The following is a 27,889-nucleotide window of genomic DNA, read 5'->3' as shown; positions in this document are numbered from 1 at the left end:
TATAATTTAATACGCCAGATGCGCGTTTCGTCTACATTAGACTCATCAGTGACGCTCAGATCAAAATGGTTATAAAGCCAAACAAGTACAAAGTTGAAGAGCATTGAGGACCCAAAATTCCAAAAAGTTGTGCCAAATAAGGCTAAGGTAATCTATTCTTGGATAAGAAAATCCTAAGTTTTTCGAAAAATTCAAAGTTTTGTTTATTAAAATGACCATATAATTGATATTCAAATACTGTTTAAAATAGTTAGGCATTTTCTTTTTAGTAATAAGTAAATGTTATCAACTGTATTTTATTCAACTCTGCAAATGTGGTTTGTTACTGTTAAGTATGGATGATAGTTGTTTCATTGGCAATCATAACACATCTCCTTATTTATATAATGATCTATATTCAACGACCTCAGGTACAAAAAAAATGTATGTAACTTAACTATGATGGGAAACCTTTGACTTCTTTCTTTTATATAAACTTTTGATTTGGTACCATAGAACTATGTAGAATAAATGTACATGGCAACATGTCAACTCTTTCAATGACAATACTTTTTTAAGAAACTATAACTCCAAGCAAAATTATATTTCCAAGTTTAAAGTAATTTATGAATGAAAAAAGGAGTTCTTAATTAAGAAATAAACTGATTCGCTGAGCGCAGCTGGATACACCCGCAGAGGTCCAACCCTGAACAGTTGGGGCAAAAATGGATACAATATTCAAGCTTGATACAGGTCTGAATTTGGATTGCAATTAAATATTTGACATATTATAGTTTCTGAATAAATGTAGTCAAAGAACTTGAAATCGGTTATATGAATTGAATTTATATTCAATTAAAGATTTCTTGCTGTTGTGCAATACACTGTGCTGTTGCGCAATACTTAATAAATCTGTTGCCAGACTATAAACAAATAAAGTTCAATTTCTTCTCAATGTCATATTTGAAATTTATGAAAATCTATAGGGAGATTACATCAATAGCTATAAATAATTCACCAAAGTTTCATGCGAACTGCTTAAAACATTTTTGAGTTGTTGTCCAACAAGAGTGCACACGCTGAAATGTCTCGCCTTCTTTACTAATCACTGATATTATGTTGATAGTCCTTAATATAAAGCTTTATTACAACTGTCACATAAACTTAACATTAACCAAGAAAACTAAACATTGACCAATGAACCATGAAAATGAGGTCAAGGTCAGATGAACCATGCCAGGCAGACATGTACAGCTAACAATTCTTCCATACAACAAATATAGTTGACCTATTGCTTATAGTTTAAGAAAAACAGACCAAAACACAAAAACTTAACACTGAGCAATGAACTGTGAAAATGAGGTCAAGGTCAAATAAAACCTGCGCGACTGACATATAGATCATAAAATATTTCCATACACCAAATATAGTTGACCTATTGCATATAGTATTAGAAAAAAAGACCAAAACTCAAAATCTTAACTTTGACCACTGAACCATGAAAATGAGGTCAAGGTCAAATGACACCTGCCAGCTAGACATGTACACCTTACAATCATTCCATACACCAAATATAGTAGACCTATTGCATACAGTATAAGAAAACAGACCAAAACACAAAAACTTAACTATAACCCCTGAACCATGAAAATGAGGTCAAGGTCAGATGACACCTGCCAGTTGGACATGTACGCCTTACAGTCCTTCCATACACCGAATATACTTGACCTATTGCTTATAGTATCTGAGATATGGACTTGACCACCAAAACTTAACCTTGTTCACTGATCCATGAAATGAGGTCGAGGTCAAGTGAAAACTGTCTGACGGGCATGAGGACCTTGCAAGGTACGCACATACCAAATATAGTTATCCTACTACTAATAAGAGAGAATTTAACATTACAAAAAATGTTAACTTTTTTTTCAAGTAGTCACTGAACCATGAAAATGAGGTCAAGGATATTGGACATGTGGCTGACGGAAACTTCGTAACATGAGGCATCCATATACAAAGTATGAAGCATCCAGGTCTTCCACCTTCTAAAATATAAAGCTTTTAAGAAGTTAGCTAACGCCGCCGCCACATCACTATCCCTATGTCGAGCTTTCTGCGACAAAAGTCGCAGGCTCGACAAAAACTGGAAAATCCCCCCTTTTTTAATGAATAAAACCCTATAACTCAGAAATGTAAAATCTAAAATTTATAAAATTCTAAAGGGAGCTTACGGATTGATAATTAAGTCTTAGATGCAAGATTTTTTTATCAGTTGTTAGTGGCTTTGAACTAGCTGTCAGCCTGTCAGTAACTTTGAGTACTCTCAGATCTGTACTTAGTGTCTTTTTGTTGTTTTGGATGTACAACTACCCGACCACGTCCACTTGTATTTGTATTTATCCATCTGATGAGTTAAGCCTCTTTCAACTGATTTTTATAGTTCGTTCTTATATTGTACTGTTACACCACTGTCCCAGGTTAGGGGGAGGGTTGTGATCCCGCTAACATGTTTAACCCCGACACATTCTGTATGTACATGTATGTGGCGTGCCTGTCCCAAGTCAGGAGCCTGTAATTCAGTGGTTGTTGTTTGTTTATGTGTTGCATATTTGTTATATTCGTTCATTTTTTGTACATAAATTAGGCTGTTAGTTTTCTTGTTTAAATTGTTTTACATTGTCATTTCGGGGCCTTTTATAGCTGACTGTGCGGTATGGGCTTTGTTCATTGTTGAAGGCCGTACTGTGACCTATAGCTGTTAATTTCTGTGTCATTTGGTCTCTTGTGGAGAGTTGTCTCATTGGCAATCATACCACATCTTCTTTTTTATATTTACATCAACAGATATAAACAATTCACCAAAGTCAAGGTGAGACAACAAAACTTAGTGGTAAGATCTCTGAAATGTTTTACATGGTACAAGTTTTTCTCATTGTTGGAGATTGTACGGTGACAGTAACACCTGTAACTGCTTAAACCTATTTCTTATGCACTTTAGTTCGATAAACTCACTGAATATCATACCACATCTCCTTATTTTTATATGCATTACAATTTACATGTGCATGTAATTATAAATATATATATATCAGAACAAAATTCATTGCGTCACTTTTATTTATGCATCCTTTGGCAGAATACAAGTTCTAAAATTACACAACATAGTACAACTAAATGTTATTTCAGATGAAAGTTTTGTTTCAGTTCCATTCATAGGATTTATTAGAATTTTGTATGTTTTGCCAAGTCCAATAATTCGCTCTATGTGCACATGTTAATTGGAGACTTTTCTATCCTGTATAAGAGTTTTGGAACTAATTCTGTTTCTTTTTTTGAAAAAAGTTAGCAAACAAATCTTGCACATTTAAACCTTTGTCTGCCATCACACTGTCACCTGGATCACATAATTGAACTATTCTACATCTTTCAACTATTTCATAGTCACTGGTAGAACCAACATATGCATTAGAGACATAGTTGACTAAACCACCAGGTGTCGAACATACAAGTATTTTCAGTGTTTCTGTTTTTATATGATGAAAAGGTTGCCTGAGCTCTAGGAGCTTTAGATTTTATCACGGGATATTCTGTGCTGTCAATAATAATCCAAGTCGTAGAAAACTTTAATTTGAAGTTGGATGGTGAAAAATACCTGACTAAACCACTAGATGGCCAAGTGTTAGCCTCACATCACTGTTTAGACATAAAAACAATCCATGTATACACAATATTCTAAACACTAGATTCAATCTAGAATCTAGAAAGTTCAAAGTTGGTTGTATAATGCCTCAATTTCATCAAAGTCATAAAAAAACTGATTTTCAACTGACACCCTATCAATTTGAAAATATATGTATCTCAAACAATGTGCTGCTGGACCAAGTGTGGTCAAAACAAATAAAAATTTAGTATACAACTCTAAACCGGTATAAAAATGCATGGCTGTGTCACGTGTCTTCATTTCAAAATTCTCTGCTGAAAACATAGGCATTGATGGTGTTTGCATAATTCCATCTGTGAAGCTCAACATTAGCTCGGCAGTTGGTGGTGGACAGTCATAAATCCTTTCTGCAGTATGAATGACTTCTTCAGGAAAACCAACTTTACAATCAAAACTTTCCTCTAGATTTCTACTACAATATTCATCAAGTTTGGTTCTTTTGTTTTCACAGGAAACTGCCCTGATTTTTCTTTTTGCAGACGATTCAGTCTCTTGCTTGGTCCAGGAAAATAGGCTGGGAATGGCAGTAGACTTAAGTCTCTGAATGGTGGGTTTGCGCCCTGAAAAAGGTTATAAAACATTAGTTTTTTGATAATTAAATGAACTTCCATTAGCAATGTATACTTTGTATTACCTGGCGAAATATTAACTAGATTTATTCATTACAATCTGGATAAAACTATGTTTGCCTGATTCAATGTATGTTATGTAAATCCAAAGGACAAACAATGAGAGACTTATGCAACAAACGTACATTGTTTATACCTAAATAACTATAATATAGATGAGAGCATGTCATTGTTTTGTTCCTGTTAACATTGTCACTGATATTTTTCAAGAAAGTCTATGAGGCATAGCTTATGCATTCCTGTCATTACTACATTAGCATAATTACTGCTAAAATAATTCTCAGTATGATATACCTCTTGTAAGAAATCATTATAATTGTAGCAATCACCAAAAAATCTCAAACAGATCACATTGAATCGTAATCCAAAAAATTATGACGTTTTGAATTAACCACCCCCTTTTATTCTAAAACGATAATTGGTGTAAACAGACTTTGGTTTATTCGCATGGCGATTACATATATAACTATATATTTCAAAAAGAAAATAGAGTTTTACCATGAATAGTTTCCTGCACGTAGTCTTTTTCAGTAAAATGTGCCTTGCAAACAACAGCTGATTGAGATGGACTCCACGATTTCATCGTGTTCTCGTCCAATCTGCGTATGGGCTATGGCGTTGATCCAACTTTTCCTTCTTTTTAAGTCATTTGGAAATGCATGTCCTCCTCTTAAATGACATCCAGGTACACAACAACAAGTACTTGGCATCGTTAATTAAAAATGTAACTGAAATAGTTGCACAGTGCAGAAACCGGAAATTGAGGAACAGGATCGGCTACCACGAATCCGGGTCCGTTCGCGCCCATTCACGTTCGCCCCCTTTCACGTTCGCACCCCGGGTCCGTTCGCACCCTACACGTTCGCACCCTTTTTATTGATTTTGTCTTAAATAATTTTTCAATCGTATTTTGGTTAGTGTATTGCTATAAATATTTTTTTTGTTCATTGTTTTAAAATGAAGTGACTTTCTAAAAACGATTTTTGTGTTGAATAATTTTTTAATCGTGTTTTGGTTATTGTATTGCTATAAATAAGTTTTTTTTCATTGTTTCAAAATAAAGTGACTTTCTAAAAAAGGTTTTTTGTGTTGAATATTATTTAAATGTTAAGATACCAAACCGCTTTAAACTCAACAACAATAACATTTTGAATCTTAATTGTTTTTACTCATACCAAGTTAAATACATGCTAATATAACTACATGCAGAATTTACATCAAGTTTAGCTGTGTAAACACCATATATAATTAACAGTAATCATATATAAATAATTAATCATCAAATCAATTTAAAACAATATTTCATTTAAAAAATTCAAAAATTGCCGAATTTTTCTGTATTTTGAGATAAACATCTTAAAAAACATCTTATAATTCATCGGGTTTTTGAATAAAAAAAAAGGTGCGAACGGACCCAGGGGGCGAACGTGTGGGGTGCGAACGTGTAGGGTGCGAACGTGTATTGGGCGCGAACGGACCCGATACCGGCTACCACGGCGCCACCTATTCAGGAACGATAATTTGCTACTTTATATAACTGCGAAATAACAATAACGTTAGACGGGTTCACGTGCATAAACAGAAATGCGCTTTAAATTGTATAATATAATTCATGTTCAGTCGACCTTTAATTATTATATCAACGACTGAAATGATTTATAAACATATAGATTGCAGATAACACTCGAAATTAACCCGAGCTCTTTCCACACGGAATTCAAATAATTCTAGTTTGTCAATCGGTTGACTGCTTATAATGCAAAATACAAATATATTTAAAGTTTTTAAAACTAACAAAACACAATGATCGTTTCTCTATTTCCCAATGTAAATTAAATGAAATGAAACAAAAAACATTTTATATCGCAATAAGAAGAGGAGAGAATTCAACATTTCCGGATCTACTTGGAGCCTAACGACCCCCCACGTAGATAAGATGGATATCGCGGAAGGAAGGATTAACCCGGCAACTAGAAAGGCATTAAAGCACTGCCTTTAAAAACTGGGGGTCCATGTGCTTGTTTTTTCAATAAAAGCAATAAACCTTAATTTTTATTGGCAAACGGGACGTTTGCCAATAAGGCGCCAAACTACGTTGGAATAAGTTTTATTCGCAACAACGTCGTGAAATCTTTCCCGCCGTTCACTACTACGTTGTCAATTTCAGTGGTAGAGCCAAGGTGTTTTTTTTTAAACCAATGATATTAATCATGAAAATTAATAAAGCTGGCTCCTCGTAAATAGCATCATATTTGCCAAACCTTTATGAATTGTTACGAAACTTGGATAGAAAAAGTATTCTAGTAAATTACTTTTAGAAAAGACATGTTCGGAAACAAAACAGATATATATAATAAAAAAATTAATTTGCATCTCTGCATGTCCGACATTAGTCATACAATTCATGTAGACAACACAGCTTGAACATAGTTTTAATTGTTCAAAAGGCCCCGACATGACAAAATGTGCAACAATTATAAAGTAAGGGGGATGATATAAAAATAAGGACATTTGGTATGATTGCAAAAGAGACAACTATCAACCATAGTTCAAATGACGAAGATAAACGCTATTGAAGGTAACCCTACGGCCTTCAACACAAAAAAAAAAAGAAAAAAAAAAAGCCACACCGTATAGTCAGCTTTAAAAAGCCCCGACATGAAAATGTGAAATAATTCAAACAAGAAAACTAACGACCTACTCTATAGGCATTACATGAACACAAAATCATACCCACATTAAATCGGGTCAGCTTAGTCCATTACAGTGTAGTACTAGTATAACATTTCATACAGCAGTCGATATAATACAGCAGTCGATATAAGAGCATGAAATTTAATGATTCTGTATCAATAGATAAGTTACCTAAGCTTGTCTTCATGGTATTTTTTTTTATTACGGTACATATAATCATTGAATTACTTGTCTGTATTATACCTTCAATCTAGGAGTGAGTGCAACCACATTGTTTGTCCGGTCCAACAAATATTTTGTTTCTTATCTGAGAAACTTCTTTACAAAAAGACTTCGTATTGTTCAGTAACTTAACATCAATGAGTTGCAACTCTGGTCTGTCAAATACCTAATTCCTGTGTGCCGATTTTTCTCTCTCAATATGTACATAGAGGATATGCTTAGCACATCAACGGGTGCGTTTTTGTTTTTGGGCTATAATACCGGGGGCTTATGTTCAATGGTGTTAATATGTCCTTTGATTGAGTTAAGTCATTTCAGTTGTTATTTTATAGTGTGTCTTTCTATGTTGTGATGTTACACTATTGTTTCAGAAAAAGGGTGAAGGTTTGGTACCATTAAAACGTTTAAACCCGCTGCATTTGTTTGCACCTGTCCTAAGTCAGGAATCTGATGTTCAGTAGTTGTCGTTTGTTGATGTGGTTCATAAGTGTTTCTCGTTTCTCGTTTTTTATATAGATTAGACCGTTGGTTTTCCCGTTTGAATGGTTTTACACTAGTAACTTTTTGGGGCCCTTTATAGCTTACTGTTCGGTGTGAGCCAAGGCTCCGTGTTGAAGAACGTACTGTGACCTATAATGGTTTACTTTTATAAATTTTGACTTGGATGGAGAGTTGTCTCATTGGCACTCATACCACATCTTCTTATATCTACTTATAACTGTGTCATTTTAACTGACAGTTCTTCTTCATATGTAAGTGATAAATTAGTCCTGGTAAAATGTGTCCGGGCGGACAAATATTACTAGTATAAAAAGTCCATGGTTACAAAATTTACTAGTATATTTAGTCCGATGTCAGTAATTTATGTCCCCAGACTCATTTTCCTAGGAATTTATGTCCATGTCATCAATATTCCTAGGTAAAAACGTCCATGTCCTTTATTCTAATAGGAAAATGTGTAATAAAAGAAATCATTTAATGGTAAACAATGGAATTTTTAATTCTTATGTTTTAATGTTGTTTAACAGTTGTGCATTAATCTTTTAATAAAATTTATGTGCCCAGACTAAATTTCATAGGAAATCCTGTCCAGGCCATTAATATTGCTAAGTAAACACAACCATGTTCATTATTTTGATAAGACAATTTATAATGAGAGAAATCATTTACATGTGAACAATGGAATTTTTAATTATATTTCAATGCTGTTAAATAGTTGTGTATTAATCTTTTAATAAAATTTATCTGCCCAGACTAATTTTCCTAGGAATTCATGTCCAGGCCATTAATATTCGTAAAAACGTCCATGTCCTTTATTTTTATAGGAAATTTTGTAATGAAACAAATAATTTACATGTAAACAATGGAATTTATAACTTATATGTTTTTAAATTGTTTAACAGTTGTGCATTGATGTTTCACTATTTTATCAAAATATGGGTGTTTTTTAATAATTAAACGGACTTTTTTTCGTAGGAAAATTAATATCACAGACTTTTATGATGTACATAATCACAAATGTTCCTTTCTTGATTTTGATATTGATTAATTTAAATAATGTCTTAAGAAATAAACTTCTAAAGGGACTTTTTTCATACAAAAAAGGAGAATACAGAAATATAAAAATTTTCCTAGGAAAATAGGTGCCAGACATATTTTACTAGGTACGGACTTATTTTCCTAGGAAAATTTATCCAGGGACTTAATTTCCTAGTAAAATTATGGTCACGGACTTGATTACCTAGGAAAAAAAGTCCAGCGGACAAATTTTACTACCGGACCAAATTTACTGTTACACATACACATATATATTCCACGGGTTAAATTCTAAAAATGTCGTTAAACTCTTTATTGTACCTTTTCAAAGTCAGGAACAGTAAGATGCGCTGTCATTATTTATTACGTTTTTTTGTGAGCCAAATGGTGAAGTTACTATATAAATTACTTATTGTTTTGGGTTTTTTTTTTGTGTAGTTGGGTTTATCTCTCATCTACGTCTTATGTTTTTCATATCTCTTATTCATTTCCTATATGAAATAACAGACATACAAAGTTAAGAATGTGGATTTGATTTTTTTCCCATTCGAAGTTAATATTGTTGACTTCCTTATTAATGAATAAATATAACAATTCTCGTGATTTGGCCGATTTTCATTGCAGGTACTTTTTTCAATTTCGCGCAATCGGGATTATGACGTCAGTGGATTTTCCGCAAATGTGACTACATCTAAAGCGACGTCGCGAAATGTAATCGTTCTTATTAGAAATATCGCGAAATTACAACGTTCTGATTAACAACGTCGCGAAAATAACACGAAAAGTTTTGAAAACGTTATTATCTGCCCCTGCTACTGTATCGTATGCCCTTAAAGGGAGATAAGATTGATAATTCAAACAATCAATGATTTTAGATTTTCTCCCATGAAACTTATTAACAATGTATTGTAATTTCACATAAATTTTACTGATTATAACATGTTTTAAATCAAACTGATGTCTGCTTCTCATGAATATAGAAGACTTTTTAAAGAAAAAATTGTATGAAAGCTTAGTTTGGAGATTTTTATAGCATACCTATCACCTTTCCAATGACAATTATATAAAAACATGTATCGGTATACAAATTCTGACAATGAATTTCATAATATCAATGAAGTGGAATTAAAGTCTAATAGAATTGAAAGTATGCTTTATTTTATCACCATGCACTTTCACAACTATCCACCAGAGTCCAAGGACAATGATGTAAACAACTATCCACCAAGACCAAGGACAGGATGTAAACAACTATCCACCAAGACCAAGGACAAGGATGTAAACAACTATCCACCAAGACCAAGGACAAGGATGTAAACAACTATCCATCAGATACCAAGGACAAGGATGTAAACAAGTATCTAGCAGAGACCAAGGACAAGGATGTAAACAAGTATCCACCAGAGACCAAGGACAGGATGTAAACAACTATCCACCAAGACCAAGGACGAGGATGTAAACAACTATCCACCAAGACCAAGGACAAGGATGTAAACAACTATCCATCAGAGACCAAGGACAAGTAAACAACTATCCACCAGAGACCAAGGACAAGGATGTAAACAAGTATCCACCAAGACCAATGACAAGGATGTAAACAACTATCCACCAGAGACCAAGGACAAGAATGAAAACAAGTTTCCACCAAGACCAAGGACAAGGATATAACTATCCACCAGAGACCAAGGACAAGAATGAAAACAACTATCCACCAGAGACCAAGGACAAGGATGTGAACAAGTATCCACCAAGACCAAGGACAAGGATGTAAACAACTATCCACCAGAGACCAAGGACAAGGATGTAAACAACTATCCACCAGAGACCAAGGACAAGGATGTAAACAACTATCAACCAGAGACCAAGGACAAGGATGTAAACAACTATCCATCAGAGACTGAGGACAAGGATGTAAACAACTATCCACCAAGACCAAGGACAAGGATGTAAACAACTATCCACCAGAGACCAAGGACAAGGATGTAAACAACTATCCACCAGAGTCCAAGGACAGGATGTAAACAACTATCCACCAGAGACCAAGGACAAGGATGTAAACAACTATCCACCGGAGACCAATGACAAGGATGTAAACAACTATCCACCAAGACCAAGGACAAGGATGTAAACAACTATCCACCGGAGACCAATGACAAGGATGTAAACAACTATCCACCAAGACCAAGGACAAGGATGTAAACAACTATCCACCAAGACCAAGGACAAGGATGTAAACAACTATCCACCAAGACCAAGGACAAGGATGTAAACAACTATCCACCGGAGACCAATGACAAGGATGTAAACAACTATCCACCAAGACCAAGGACAAGGATGTAAACAACTATCCACCGGAGACCAAGGACAAGGATGTAAACAACTATCTGCCAGAGACCAAGGACAAGTTAACAACTATCCACCAGAGACCAAGGACAAGTAAACAACTATCCACCAGAGACCAAGGACAAGGATGTAAACAAGTATCCACCAAGACCAAGGACAAGGATGTAAACAACTATCCACCAGAGACCAAGGACAAGAATAAAAACAAGTTTCCACCAAGACCAAGGACAAGGATATAACTATCCACCAGAGACCAAGGACAAGAATGAAAACAACTATCCACCAGAGACCAAGGACAAGGATGTAAACAAGTATCCACCAAGACCAAGGACAAGGATGTAAACAACTATCCACCAGAGACCAAGGACAAGGATGTAAACAACTATCCACCAGAGACCAAGGACAAGGATGTAAACAACTATCCACCAGAGACCAAGGACAAGGATGTAAACAACTATCCAGTAGAGACCAAGGACAAGGATGTAAACAACTATCCATCGGAGACTGAGGACAAGGATGTAAACAACTATCCACCAAGACCAAGGACAACGATGTAAACAACTATCCACCAGAGACCAAGGACAAGGATGTAAACAACTATCCATCGGAGACTGAGGACAAGGATGTAAACAACTATCAATCAGAGACCAAGGACAAGGATGTAAACAACTATCCACCGGAGACCAAGGACAAGGATGTAAAAAACTATCTGCCAGAGACCAAGGACAAGTAAACAACTATCCACCAGAGACCAAGGACAAGTAAACAACTATCCACCAGAGACCAAGGACAAGGATGTAAACAAGTATCCACCAAGACCAAGGACAAGGATGTAAACAACTATCCAGTAGAGACCAAGGACAAGGATGTAAACAACTATCCATCGGAGACTGAGGACAAGGATGTAAACAACTATCCACCAAGACCAAGGACAAGGATGTAAACAACTATCCACCAGAGACCAAGGACAAGGATGTAAACAACTATCCATCGGAGACTGAGGACAAGGATGTAAACAACTATCAATCAGAAACCAAGGACAAGGATGTAAACAACTATCCACCAGAGACCAAGGATAAGGATGTAATCAACTATCCACCAGAGTCCAAGGACAGGATGTAAACAACTATCCACCAGAGACCAAGGACAAGGATGTAAACAACTATCCACCGGAGACCAATGACAAGGATGTAAACAACTATCCACCAAGACCAAGGACAAGGATGTAAACAACTATCCACCAAGACCAAGGACAAGGATGTAAACAACTATTCACCAGAGACCAAGGACAAGGATGTAAACAACTATCCACCGGAGACCAATGACAAGGATGTAAACAACTATCCACCAAGACCAAGGACATGATGTAAACAACTATCCACCAAGACCAAGGACATAAACAACTATCCACCGGAGACCAATGACAAGGATGTAAACAACTATCCACCAAGACCAAGGACAAGGATGTAAACAACTATCCACCGGAGACCAAGGACAAAGATGTAAACAACTATCCACCGGAGACCAAGGACAAGGATGTAAACAACTATCTGCCAGAGACCAAGGACAAGTAAACAACTATCCACCAGAGACCGAGGACAAGTAAACAACTATCCACCAGAGACCAAGGACAAGGATGTAAACAAGTATCCACCAAGACCAAGGACAAGGATGTAAACAACTATCCACCAGAGACCAAGGACAAGAATAAAAACAAGTTTCCACCAAGACCAAGGACAAGGATATAACTATCCACCAGAGACCAATGACAAGGATGTAAACAACTATCCACCAAGACCAAGGACATGATGTAAACAACTATCCACCAAGACCAAGGACATAAACAACTATCCACCGGAGACCAATGACAAGGATGTAAACAACTATCCACCAAGACCAAGGACAAGGATGTAAACAACTATCCACCGGAGACCAAGGACAAGGATGTAAACAACTATCTGCCAGAGACCAAGGACAAGTAAACAACTATCCACCAGAGACCAAGGACAAGTAAACAACTATCCACCAGAGACCAAGGACAAGGATGTAAACAAGTATCCACCAAGACCAAGGACAAGGATGTAAACAACTATCCACCAGAGACCAAGGACAAGAATAAAAACAAGTTTCCACCAAGACCAAGGACAAGGATATAACTATCCACCAGAGACCAAGGACAAGAATGAAAACAACTATCCACCAGAGACCAAGGACAAGGATGTAAACAAGTATCCACCAAGACCAAGGACAAGGATGTAAACAACTATCCACCAGAGACCAAGGACAAGTAAACAACTATCCACCAGAGACCAAGGACAAGGATGTAAACAAGTATCCACCAAGACCAAGGACAAGGATGTAAACAACTATCCAGTAGAGACCAAGGACAAGGATGTAAACAACTATCCATCGGAGACTGAGGACAAGGATGTAAACAACTATCCACCAAGACCAAGGACAAGGATGTAAACAACTATCCACCAGAGACCAAGGACAAGGATGTAAACAACTATCCATCGGAGACTGAGGACAAGGATGTAAACAACTATCAATCAGAAACCAAGGACAAGGATGTAAACAACTATCCACCAGAGACCAAGGATAAGGATGTAATCAACTATCCACCAGAGTCCAAGGACAGGATGTAAACAACTATCCACCAGAGACCAAGGACAAGGATGTAAACAACTATCCACCGGAGACCAATGACAAGGATGTAAACAACTATCCACCAAGACCAAGGACAAGGATGTAAACAACTATCCACCAAGACCAAGGACAAGGATGTAAACAACTATTCACCAGAGACCAAGGACAAGGATGTAAACAACTATCCACCGGAGACCAATGACAAGGATGTAAACAACTATCCACCAAGACCAAGGACATGATGTAAACAACTATCCACCAAGACCAAGGACATAAACAACTATCCACCGGAGACCAATGACAAGGATGTAAACAACTATCCACCAAGACCAAGGACAAGGATGTAAACAACTATCCACCGGAGACCAAGGACAAAGATGTAAACAACTATCCACCGGAGACCAAGGACAAGGATGTAAACAACTATCTGCCAGAGACCAAGGACAAGTAAACAACTATCCACCAGAGACCGAGGACAAGTAAACAACTATCCACCAGAGACCAAGGACAAGGATGTAAACAAGTATCCACCAAGACCAAGGACAAGGATGTAAACAACTATCCACCAGAGACCAAGGACAAGAATAAAAACAAGTTTCCACCAAGACCAAGGACAAGGATATAACTATCCACCAGAGACCAATGACAAGGATGTAAACAACTATCCACCAAGACCAAGGACATGATGTAAACAACTATCCACCAAGACCAAGGACATAAACAACTATCCACCGGAGACCAATGACAAGGATGTAAACAACTATCCACCAAGACCAAGGACAAGGATGTAAACAACTATCCACCGGAGACCAAGGACAAGGATGTAAACAACTATCTGCCAGAGACCAAGGACAAGTAAACAACTATCCACCAGAGACCAAGGACAAGTAAACAACTATCCACCAGAGACCAAGGACAAGGATGTAAACAAGTATCCACCAAGACCAAGGACAAGGATGTAAACAACTATCCACCAGAGACCAAGGACAAGAATAAAAACAAGTTTCCACCAAGACCAAGGACAAGGATATAACTATCCACCAGAGACCAAGGACAAGAATGAAAACAACTATCCACCAGAGACCAAGGACAAGGATGTAAACAAGTATCCACCAAGACCAAGGACAAGGATGTAAACAACTATCCACCAGAGACCAAGGACAAGGATGTAAACAACTATCCACCAGAGACCAAGGACAAGGATGTAAACAACTATCCACCAGAGACCAAGGACAAGGATGTAAACAACTATCCAGTAGAGACCAAGGACAAGGATGTAAACAACTATCCATCGGAGACTGAGGACAAGGATGTAAACAACTATCCACCAAGACCAAGGACAAGGATGTAAACAACTATCCACCAGAGACCAAGGACAAGGATGTAAACAAGTATCCACCAAGACCAAGGACAAGGATGTAAACAACTATCCAGTAGAGACCAAGGACAAGGATGTAAACAACTATCCATCGGAGACTGAGGACAAGGATGTAAACAACTATCCACCAAGACCAAGGACAAGGATGTAAACAACTATCCACCAGAGACCAAGGACAAGGATGTAAACAACTATCCATCGGAGACTGAGGACAAGGATGTAAACAACTATCAATCAGAAACCAAGGACAAGGATGTAAACAACTATCCACCAGAGACCAAGGATAAGGATGTAATCAACTATCCACCAGAGTCCAAGGACAGGATGTAAACAACTATCCACCAGAGACCAAGGACAAGGATGTAAACAACTATCCACCGGAGACCAATGACAAGGATGTAAACAACTATCCACCAAGACCAAGGACAAGGATGTAAACAACTATCCACCAAGACCAAGGACAAGGATGTAAACAACTATCCACCAAGACCAAGGACAAGGATGTAAACAACTATTCACCAGAGACCAAGGACAAGGATGTAAACAACTATCCACCGGAGACCAATGACAAGGATGTAAACAACTATCCACCAAGACCAAGGACATGATGTAAACAACTATCCACCAAGACCAAGGACATAAAAAACTATCCACCGGAGACCAATGACAAGGATGTAAACAACTATCCACCAAGACCAAGGACAAGGATGTAAACAACTATCCACCGGAGACCAAGGACAAGGATGTAAACAACTATCCACCGGAGACCAAGGACGAGGATGTAAACAACTATCCACCGGAGACCAAGGACAAGGATGTAAACAACTATCTGCCAGAGACCAAGGACAAGTAAACAACTATCCACCAGAGACCAAGGACAAGTAAACAACTATCCACCAGAGACCAAGGACAAGGATGTAAACAAGTATCCACCAAGACCAAGGACAAGGATGTAAACAACTATCCACCAGAGACCAAGGACAAGAATAAAAACAAATTTCCACCAAGACCAAGGACAAGGATATAACTATCCACCAGAGACCAATGACAAGGATGTAAACAACTATCCACCAAGACCAAGGACATGATGTAAACAACTATCCACCAAGACCAAGGACATAAACAACTATCCACCGGAGACCAATGACAAGGATGTAAACAACTATCCACCAAGACCAAGGACAAGGATGTAAACAACTATCCACCGGAGACCAAGGACAAGGATGTAAACAACTATCTGCCAGAGACCAAGGACAAGTAAACAACTATCCACCAGAGACCAAGGACAAGTAAACAACTATCCACCAGAGACCAAGGACAAGGATGTAAACAAGTATCCACCAAGACCAAGGACAAGGATGTAAACAACTATCCACCAGAGACCAAGGACAAGAATAAAAACAAGTTTCCACCAAGACCAAGGACAAGGATATAACTATCCACCAGAGACCAAGGACAAGAATGAAAACAACTATCCACCAGAGACCAAGGACAAGGATGTAAACAAGTATCCACCAAGACCAAGGACAAGGATGTAAACAACTATCCACCAGAGACCAAGGACAAGGATGTAAACAACTATCCACCAGAGACCAAGGACAAGGATGTAAACAACTATCCAGTAGAGACCAAGGACAAGGATGTAAACAACTATCCATCGGAGACTGAGGACAAGGATGTAAACAACTATCCACCAAGACCAAGGACAAGGATGTAAACAACTATCCACCAGAGACCAAGGACAAGGATGTAAACAACTATCCATCGGAGACTGAGGACAAGGATGTAAACAACTATCCACCAGAGACCAAGGACAAGGATGTAAACAACTATCCACCGGAGACCAATGACAAGGATGTAAACAACTATCCACCAAGACCAAGGACAAGGATGTAAACAACTATCCACCAAGACCAAGGACAAGGATGTAAACAACTATCCACCAAGACCAAGGACAAGGATGTAAACAACTATTCACCAGAGACCAAGGACAAGGATGTAAACAACTATCCACCGGAGACCAATGACAAGGATGTAAACAACTATCCACCAAGACCAAGGACAAGGATGTAAACAACTATCCACCAAGACCAAGGACAAGGATGTAAACAACTATCCACCAGAGACCAATGACAAGGATGTAAACAACTATCCACCAAGACCAAGGACAAGGATGTAAACAACTATCCACCGGAGACCAATGACAAGGATGTAAACAACTATCCACCAAGACCAAGGACAAGAATGTAAATAACTATCCACCGGAGACCAAGGACAAGGATGTAAACAACTATCCACCAAGACCAAGGACAAGGATGTAAACAACTGCTGGTCACTTTTTAAAATCTGCCTCTTCTAGTTTGTAATTTGGTGATTTAACCCTGCATATGTGTTCTTCAAATCACAAATGTAGTATTATTGACGTCAAGTTAAGAAGCAACAACCTAGTACATTGGTTGCAGTGAGGAACAATTGGCAATTAACTTTTTTGTCATATTCCTGACAGGTTTGATAGCTTCTCAAACATCACAATTGAATGAGAAATCAGAAGCAGGAATTATCTTTTAATTTCTGGAGGTTTCATTGACAAAGCTAGAAAAAAAATTGCATCCAAAACATAATGAATAAAAAAAAAATTCAAAGTTTTTTGGCAAAATATTCAACAATATCTCAGTTATTAAGGCATGTAAGGTGTATTACCTGCACAATTTCAAAAACCTGATTTATCCTAAAACACTCTCGGTTGGGACATTTTTACTCAGGTAGTAACAAGGATGCTCAGCAGATTTTTCTAAATTATTGAGAGCATATCTTTTCACAGAACAAACTCATATTCACAAATGGCTTAGGCTATCATTCAGCAGAAGTTTTTTTTAGAATAACTACGGTACTACAAATTTCATGATCAGACTTAATCTTCACATTTGCTTAACCTATTATTTGCAAAAAGCAATGCAAATGTATTCCAGTCATGCCTGAATTTAATACATTATATATATGTGCTATAGTCATATCAACTAAAACACTAAGGGGAAATAACTCAGACTTACTTAACATTTCTATGTTTACAAAAATTATGGAGGGTCTATTGTTTTACAGTTTATACAAAAATCAACTACAGCTTACTCAAAAACAAATTTGGTGAACCTGTACATACTAAATAAATTTCAATTTAGAAAAATGAAATTAAGTGGTAATGACATACATGTTTCATATTTAAATTTAATTTGCAGAAAAAGAAAAGATAAAAGTCAAATATTTATCTTTTTGCTGATATTTTCCTGCCTTCTTTGTTTTTACACTTTAAGCGTACAGATATTTAATTTATTTATCTTATTCTCTAGAACATAAAAGTTACATAAATATATCATGTTTTCAATTTAAAGGAGGGTCCCTATACTTTTGCTGCATACAACATTTCTTAAAAACCTCAGAGATCACTCATTTATGTACCTGTCAAAAAGACTGACCGCAAGAATGTGTACTTAACCCAAGTTGTGACATATACACACAAATGTATATCTTAATGCCCTAATAACCTTTCAGTCAGATATAAATTAAAAATTGTGAAATATTATTCTCCTTTCTATACAAAGAGTGAACACATTTCAATCTAAATCTGTGGATATCTACATACCATTAAACAGGATCTGTAATTTGCCAACATTTTATTCTTTCTAGCATCACAATGTCCTACAAAAAAAGACAAAATACTGAAATATTATTTTTTCAATCATTATATTATCTGTATAAAACAAGAAACTGTTATAAAGACTCTTTATTCCTCACTTGTCTTGCTATCAATGAAAACTATTTAAAACTGATTCAATATCTTATTAAAGTCTCACCACTTGTATAACATAAAACATTCTAATACATATATCATGTATATATAAAACCTGAGACTACTATAACACAGTGTTATAGTAGTCTCAGATATAAAACATAGCGTATATTAAAACTAAGAGTAAAATATCATAAGTTTAAATATTAAAACATATACAATCACATAAAAGTTGCACTCTGACACGGGGCTCATTTTTCAATTTTATATATCATTACTGATTTTTAAAATATATACACATAGAAAAAAACATAACAGTTTATATTCTTGAGCAAATCAGAGGACCAAATAAAATTAATTTATAAAATCTAAAGGAAATGTATAGATCTTATCGCTATTTGATAATCTGCGCCACTTGACCTGAGAATCAGCGCCTCTTGAACTATTGACGTCATACAACAATCACTTTTCCATTGTGGCATCAAATATTTTCTATTGTGACGTAAAAATTTAACGAGAACTTTTGTGATGTCCAGTAATGACGGACAAATAGCGATAAGGTGTATTTAAAGGGGACAAAAACACCAAGTCGCTCTAGAAACTGGAGAAACAACTCTGGTTGTAAACAGGGATCATGGGCAAAACACTGACAACTCTTGGTGCAACAGGTATGGGCTAAATGATCTGGATTCTCTTGCAGAGTGCAGTTTAGGATACCAAAGGCTTAAGCAAAGGGGTGAGTTATCTTGAAATATAATTCTGACTGCATGTACTATTAATATTATTGTTATGTTTTTAGGGAAGAAATCAAGGATTTGTATAGTAATCTAAACAGTTTCAGGTCATGCAACTCTGCAAATACAATTCATAATAATCTGCACCTTACCTTCACGTCAATTAATTACACAGGAATTAATTATTAACTTTAATAAATATATTGTTATATATGATTTCCAATTTTCCAACCAAAACGCACTGGTACTAGTACTAAATGCATGTATTCAACGTTGAAAAGCTGGATTTTTTAGACACCAGTTTTGTCATAAGAGTTCTAATAAGGGGAATCACTCTTAACTTAATTCATATTGATATTTTGAGATATTTTACAGTATCTTACTCAGTATAAATTGAAGGAATGTGAATAAAGAACATTGAAATATGTAGAATATCAAAGGGTATTATAGAATATATTTGGATAACAGACTAAACACAAGTATGCACTACTAGTAGACAAGAGTTTACAAAAATATTTTGCCGGAAGTTATAAGTGCGCATGACAAAATTCTTTGGCTTTCCTCGCAACAGAACAGAATCTCAAGTCCTTCAAAATGTCTTACAGGGATCTAAGAAGTATTCACATTACTGTATTGTCAATTAATAAAACTCCAATAGAGCAGAATAAGCAAAATAACATCTTTGCTTGATGAAGTTTTGACGAGCGAATTTTTAGGTCATCACTCACAGTGACAGTGACACTCGGACATCCCGAACGTTGACATGCCAGTGGCAGTGCACCACTATTATTAATATTATGTAGCAAATACAAATATGTCAATTATAACACCCAGTTATGAACTGTACAAACAAGTTTAATTATATGCAATTGATTACATTGATTATGTTGAAAATAAAACGCAGAAAAAATAGAAAATATATATTAAGGTTCATCATAACAAATGGACAAATATGGCCGTATTTTCACCTCAAAAACTACTCTGTGTACAGACTTACCTGTGCAGTTTGGAAAGTTTTAAGGCCTGGCATCCACTAGATATATAAAAGTTAAATCTATTTTGCATATCAGAAAGATAAAATCTTTTTTTGAATATGATGGGCATTTTTTTTCCTTCCTGCAGAAGGTGTAAAAATAAACAAACACCTGAATTGCATTTGATACTGTCCACTCAGTTACTACCTTTAACTCACCTATAGATGTGTAGATATCTATTGTCCATGCCAATCAAGGACAATCAATACAATACAAATCAGTTGTTACCTGAGATGGAGCATCTCAAAGTTATATCCCAACTTAGTTTATTTTTACACCTTCAGCAGGAACGGAAAAGAATGCCCATCATAATCCCAAAAAGATTTTATATTTCTGATATGCAAAATAAATTTAACTTTTATTGATTGGTGTTTAATGCCACTTTTATCACTATTGCAATTTCATGGCAGTCAGTTTTTATTGATGGAGGAAGCCTGAGTGCTAGGAGAGAACCACCGACCCTTGGTAGAACTGAATATCCTAGCGAATTAAGATTGAAGTCGAATGCACCTGCCACTTGCCAGATTCGAATTCACAACCTCAGTGTTAACTTAGACCCCTTTGCCACTGATGTCCTAATATATAATATATATATAAAAGTCGTAAAATTTATGCAACAATACTGATATAAGATAGTAATATATGAACAAGATGTAATAAAATTGACAAATATTTCAGCTCAACTAATGGCCTTCTTCAGAAATACATGTTAATTTTAAACTATCAATTAAATACGAAATCCTGCCCTTCATAAAGCAAAACTTAGTATTATGTTGACATGGTTGTGTAGTTATACATCCAAAAATGTCAAAATGTAGTAGTTCGTGTAAATATATATATAATGTTAGGAGGGCATCCCTATCACCTTCCTGTTGATGCCATTTTGATGAAGAACATTAAGTTCCTTTAACCAGAAGCTTTCCTGAACCTTTAGCTGGTCATCATTCCAAATTCCAGTGAATGCTTTGTTCGATCGCTGGAACTTTCATTAGTGAAAGACGTCAAATTTGTAGTCCTGCTGTCATTTTAGATGTTGCATCTTGCATCTTATTCACTGATATTAATCAAAATTGTTATTCAAATGAAAGATTTGCCAAGGTTATGAATAAAGGGATGTCAGTGGGTCAATATACAGTAATAAGTAACGTGTAAGAATCTCCACATTTATAGGACCGCGAGTCCATGGTGCTTTAAGGGCCTTGGGAGAACATGGAGTTAGGCCAAAAATAAATAATTGTTTGTTTCCCCAAACCCGACCCTATCAAGTCAGGTGTGGGTAGGTAGGTAGGTAAATTATTTTATTTTTTTGGTAAATTTGTTTTTTTTTGGTACTTGTAAATATGAAATTACAAACCATCATTATAGGGCAGTATTTTAAATTCTAGGGTGTATCAAGCTATCAGTTTCCTCATGTCAGATATATTAAGTAAAACTCTTATTATACGACCGCAAAAAAATTTTTGTGGTCGTATATTGGTATGACGTTGGCGTCGTCGTCGAATGGCGTCGTCCGAAGACACATTGGTTTTCGCACTCTAACTTTAGTTTAAGTGAATGGATCTCTATGAAATTTTACCATAAGGTTCAATACCACAAAAGGAAGGTTGGGATTGATTTTGGGGGTTATGGTACCAACAGTAAAGGAATTAGGGGCCAAAAATAAGCATTTTTGTAACTTCCAGACATAACTTGTGTGTTAGTGTATGGATCTCTCTGACATTGTACCACAAGGTTCCATATCACAAAAGGAATGCTGGGATTGATTTTGGGGGTAATTGCCTCAAAATTTTAGGAATTAGGGGCCAAAAAAGGGGCAAAAAACAAGCATTTTTCTAGTTTCATGATAATAACTTGTGTGTAAGTGTATGGATCTTTCTGAAATTGTACTACAAGGTTCCATATCACAAAGGGAAAGCTGGAATTGAGTATGGGGGTAATTGCCCAAAACGTGTAGGAATAAGGGGCCAAAAAGGGGCCAAAAATAAGCATTTTTCTAGTTTCCAGACAATAACTTGTGTTAAAGTGTATGGATCTCTCTGAAATTGTACCACAAGGTTCCATATCACACAGGGAATGCTGGGATTGATTTTGGGGGTATTTGCCTCAAAATATTAGGAATTAGGGGCCAAAAAAGGGGCAAAAAACAAGCATTTTTCTAGTTTCATGATAATAACTTGTGTGTAAGTGTATGGATCTTTCTGAAATTGTACTACAAGGTTCCATATCACAAAGGGAAAGCTGGAATTGAGTTTTGGGGTAATTGCATTAAACGTTTAGGAATTTGGGGCCAAAAAGGGGCCAAAAAACACATTTTTTTTAGTTTCCAGACAATAACTTGTGTTCAAGTTGGTTATTTCTGATTTATATTTAAAAGCAAATAATAATGATATGGTAGGAGATACACACCAAACAGGATGTGTAAATTTTTATATAATAAGTATTGTGCAATAGCAAGAAATTTTCAATTGCACAGTATTGCACAATAGCAAGAAATCTTCAATTGCACAGTATTGCGCAATAGCAAGAAATCTTCAATTGCACAGTATTGCGCAATAGCAAGAAATATCCAATAGCACAATATTGCGCAATAGCAAGAAATTGTCAATTGTACAGTATTGCGCAATAGCAGGAAATATTCAATTGCACAGTATTGTGCAAAAGAAGATACTTCGTATAAATTGCTTATTTCTTGACCAATTTCAATGGGGTTTTATTCTTGAATTCTTGGGGTTCTTTAATATGCTGAATCTAACCGTGTATTAAGTTTTTGGATTTTGGGCGCCGTTTTTAAATTGGTCCACATTGAGGTCCAAAGGGTCCAAAATTAAACTTTGTTTGATTTCATCAAAAATTAAATTATTGGGGTTCTTTGATATGCCGAATCTAACCGTGTATTTAGATTCTTAATTTTTGGTTCCGTTTTCAAATTGGTCTACATTAAGGTCCAAAGGGTCCAAAATTAAACTTAGTTTGATTTTAACAAAAATTGAATTCTTGGGGTTCTTTGATATGCTGAATCTAAACATGTATTTAGATTTTTGATAATGGGCCCAGTTTTCAAGTTGGTCCAAATCGGGGTCCAAAATTAAACTTTGTTTGATTTCAACAAAAATTGAATATATGGGGTTCTTTGATATGCTGAATCTAACCATGTATTTAGATTTTTGATTTTTGGGCCCCGTTATCAACTTTGTCCACATTGAGGTCAAAAGGGTCCAATATTAAACTTTGTTTGATTTCATCAAAAATTGAATTCTTGGGGTTCTTTGATATGCTGAATCTAACCATGTATTTAGATTTTGGATATTGGACCATAATAGATGAATGTCCAATTTAAAATTTTTAAGTTCTTAGACCACATTCATTCTGTGTCAGAAACCTATGCTGTGTCAAATATTTAATCACAATCCAAATGCAAAGCTGTATCAAGCTTGAATGTTGTGTCCATACTTGCCCCAACTGTTCAGGGTTCGACCTCTGCGGTCGTATCAAGCTGCGCCCTGCGGAGCATTTTATGTATAATTTGAAATAATTTATTTAATTGGGTTTCTCTTGGGTGGTAATTTTCCAATAATGACACAGTCTCTGCAAACTGGTAGAACAATATGATGTGTTTTAATGGCATCTTGGTCCTTTGTTGCCCCCACAGCTGCACAGAAGGCACAGAAGGCACAGATATCAGGCTGTGCCAGGGTAGAGGCATAATATGGAAATTCCACATGTGTATTACAGTCTATGTGTAGGCGCACATTCACCACGCCTTCAAGAGCATCACCTGAAATAAAGAACAACAAAGATCTTTAATAAATAAAAAATAATATCCTAGAGTACTTTGTATATATATATTGGGAATTTTCAATGAATAAAATGTCTAAAATACTGAGCCTTCTGTTAATTATATTAAGCAGTATAATCTGTCAGAAATCTGTCCAAGTTCAATGTCAGAGAGTGTACTACTAGAATCATATTGCTACCCCCTTAGCAGAACATACAAATATACAAGACTATAAACATCAGGCTGACCAATTACACCCCCCTCCTTCATATTGATTCAGTGATTCAATGTTGCTGTTTTATGACCGGGCAGCATAAATTCAATGGATATATTCAGCCGATGGACATGAAGTGTATGTGTGAAATGACCATGGAAAGAAGCCTGCTTTTTACTAGTCAGACACGCTGAGCCGGATCTTTAACGTGCAAGCACACATTGAAGATAACAGTCTGCAGGAAGACGTGTCGCCCTACTCGGACACATTATTCTGATTCCTGGCAAACCAGTCTTTGCTCTAACTCTAGTACTGCATGCTTCGCGGAAAAGCAGCAAATACCAATTTTAAAGCCTTTGGCTCAATGACTCCGTCGGGGATTGAAGCCACGGTACTCGAGGCGAGCAGGCTACCATTGTGGCAGCCTTCTTTTTAGAGAAGTATGGGCTGTCTGCTTTTACGAGACTAGTGTGGAGTGGTCTGTTTTTATAAGGGACCAAATGATTAATTTAAATCAATTGCTTTCAGGCCTCGGGTCAAATTAGTAAGGGCATGAGGAAATCATTAGGGAATTTAGGTTAAGGGTTTGAAAATTTGCAAGAAAACAAGAAAAAGAATGCAAACAAAGGTGGGGAGACTCTCCTTATCCTAAAAAAGTCTACCTTTGCTTGCAAGAAATAGATGTTGGGACGGTCACTTATTATGCATACCTGTAAACTTGTTAATAGCTTCTTCTTTTCGCTCAGGAAGTTTGTTGACAGTTTGACTGGCTCCCATCATTTTGTCAAAGGTATTGACAATATTTGAGGAGGAGGCTTCTTTTTCTGTAGAGGTCCCATCAATGTCAATGCAAAAATTTCAAAAACTTAAAGTCTTTATTAAAGTCTAGTGCCAGTTTCATGTCATCACCGTAGTGTGGACTAAATATTTCTGTAGAACCACTTTTTTCAGAAATGGATACACGGATGTGTTTTTTGTCAAGCGCATCCTCCTCCTCTTCAGTCAATTCTAAATCGGCTATCACGTCCTCACATATGTCTTCAAATATTTCCTTTTTCAAAAATCTGCGCAACACATTTGTTACCAAGTCTTTCTTAAAGTTTCCAGCCGAATAAACGGCAACAGAAACCGACAGAACGGCGTCCATGTTCGTTTTCAACTATGCCGATTACAAAGCGCTTTGAAGAACAGCGTCTCCTTCTTATGTCTTATGTATTTGACTCCTCCATTTCATAGGAGCACCGCACCACCACATGAATTTCGATAAAAAAAATTTCTACACAAAATCGGCAATAAAATTATTCCGGTCGCGGCGATTTTCCGGGTCGGTCGGGATTGGGGAAACAAACAATATTTTATTTTAGGCCTTAACATTTACATACAATTGAGATTACATTTTTAAGATACCAATAACTTTGTGGAATGTTAATAAACTATGACAGAAGCTTCTTCAAGATCAAGAAACAGCATAAGAAGAAAAAATTTTGAATTCAAAAAAAAATCTGTGGTTAACTGATAAAAGGAAAAAATTTTGCAGGCAACATTATCACTGACTACAGCATTCGCAGCCAAGAAACAGGGTTCTGTGTAGGACCGTTTACAAATTTTATTCATATCTTATAAATGTAACTATTCTTGAATTCATATATGAACAGGTTATAGGACTGTGCTTGTATGATTTCAGATTTTACAGAAATGATGAGAGCACTTGGTTATCCAAGACTCATTTCAATGGAAAACTTCAGAAATCCTAATTTTCCATTGGTTGCAGAGGTGTTGAAGTGGCTTGTCAAGAGGTAGGTTTTTTTTACAGAAACAAAATCAGAAATCTTAATGTAGAATATTTCTGGCAAATGTAGGATTTAAAATGTAGGCTTCCTAGAAAGAAGCAATCAGTGTTAAGTAAAGATGTAAAAGTGAAGATTTCATGATTCATGACAAAACAGTTTGAAAAAGTACCAATATGTTCTACTATGCAGTTCTTAGAAAACATGAACTAAATAATGAATTTGTCAGGTATTGTTGCCAGACCTTAAGAAACTGTTGAAAAGCCGATCTCTTGGCTGAAATGTAAAACGCAAGGTTTGTAGTGATGAATCAATGCATCTTGATTTAATAATAATAGTTTGTAAGTATTTTAGACTGAAGCAAATAAAACATAAAAATGGTTTGATTGTATGATTTATAGGTATGATCCATCAGCTGACGTAATTGGTGATACAGACACAGAACAAGACAGAGTTATATTTATAAAGACTATTGCTGAGTTTATGGTATGTACAATGTAATAAACCATTTGCACTTGAGGTATTGACAAAAGAATATATTGGTGTCTGTATTATTTACAATGAGGACAAATGATCTATTTAATGGATCTTTTTTTAGGTTGATCGTGTCCATCTGACCAAGTTTAAGTTCAAGTATTCAGATGAAGAAGTTTGAAAAATATGTTATATAATAATAGGTATCCTTCCTTAAATCATAAAATTGTCATAACTGTTATGATTGAAGTTTCAATTCAGATAAAATTCAGGCCAAATGCCCTGAGAGGCTGGCACATTATTCTTTTTAAAGGTGCTGACGGAATCTAAATCATATTTGTAATGATTTAATTCTATAGAATGTTTTTCTGTGTGTATCTTTGCCACAATTTTTACAAAATTTCCAAGGCACCTACATGTATACTATGATAATGAAATTTCTAAACATTTTAAAAAATCTAAGCACATATAATTTCCAAAAATCAATTAAAGTTTTTAAGACTTAATTTTTCAATATTTCTCCCTTTTACTTAAAATAATTTCTTTAATGAAGATTAAAAGTAGGAATATGGTATTGTTGAATCAATAAAAGAAAATATAACTTACTAGTAGTAGTAGACTTCACCTGCTAAACTATCTCAAGCTAACAAAACTATATTGCTTTATTATTCAGGCAACCAAAGCACACATAAAACTAAACACAAAGAAGCTGTATCAGTCTGATGGATATGCAGTCAAAGAACTTCTCAAAGTAACATCTGTATTGTATAATGCCATGAAAACTAATACAGCTAATCAGGCAGACAGTAATGATGACTCAGATGTTTCTGCATTGTCGTTTGATATTACATCCAGGGTGAGTCATTTGATATTACATCCAGGGTGAGTCGTTTGATATTACATCCAGGGTGAGTCATTTGATATTACATCCAGGGTTAG

The 27,889-nt window shown here is 35.9% G+C and overlaps 2 protein-coding genes across 5 annotated transcripts in view; one reads left to right on the top strand and one right to left on the bottom strand.

Moving 5' to 3' along the window:
• Positions 1-2,328: 2,328 nt before the first annotated feature.
• LOC127708581 (uncharacterized) lies at positions 2,329-5,105 on the bottom strand. The gene is made up of 2 exons (XM_052213569.1): positions 4,825-5,105; positions 2,329-4,257 (listed from the first exon to the last, which is right to left on the bottom strand). Exons 1-2 carry the CDS (start codon positions 4,907-4,909, stop codon positions 3,743-3,745), a joined length of 600 nt encoding a protein of 199 aa, XP_052069529.1. The 5' UTR covers positions 4,910-5,105; the 3' UTR covers positions 2,329-3,742.
• A 15,086-nt stretch (positions 5,106-20,191) lies between these two features.
• LOC127708575 (clusterin-associated protein 1-like) overlaps positions 20,192-27,889 on the top strand; it is a 30,984-nt gene continuing 23,286 nt past the window's right edge. For all 4 annotated transcript variants that reach the window (XM_052213556.1, XM_052213554.1, XM_052213555.1 and 1 more), the window contains exons 1-4: positions 20,192-20,282; positions 26,374-26,485; positions 26,878-26,962; positions 27,624-27,806. In XM_052213556.1, coding sequence (XP_052069516.1) covers positions 20,261-20,282; positions 26,374-26,485; positions 26,878-26,962; positions 27,624-27,806 — 402 coding nt within the window. In that variant the 5' untranslated portion in view covers positions 20,192-20,260. The remainder of the gene's footprint in view (positions 20,283-26,373; positions 26,486-26,877; positions 26,963-27,623; positions 27,807-27,889) is intronic.

The sequence above is a fragment of the Mytilus californianus genome, unplaced genomic scaffold (genome assembly GCF_021869535.1).
Source record: "Mytilus californianus isolate M0D057914Y unplaced genomic scaffold, xbMytCali1.0.p SCAF_7, whole genome shotgun sequence".
NCBI lineage: Eukaryota > Metazoa > Mollusca > Bivalvia > Mytilida > Mytilidae > Mytilus > Mytilus californianus.
This window is presented reverse-complemented; position numbering and strand designations above follow the sequence as displayed.

Bases quoted from the DNA above. Each gene is read 5' to 3' on its own strand.
- LOC127708581 (XM_052213569.1), bottom strand. From the start codon at position 4,909: ATGAAATCGTGGAGTCCATCTCAATCAGCTGTTGTTTGCAAGGCACAT. The intron at 4,258-4,824 runs GTAAAACTCTAT...AACCTTTTTCAG, and splicing joins CGTGCAGGAAACTATTCATG to GGCGCAAACCCACCATTCAG.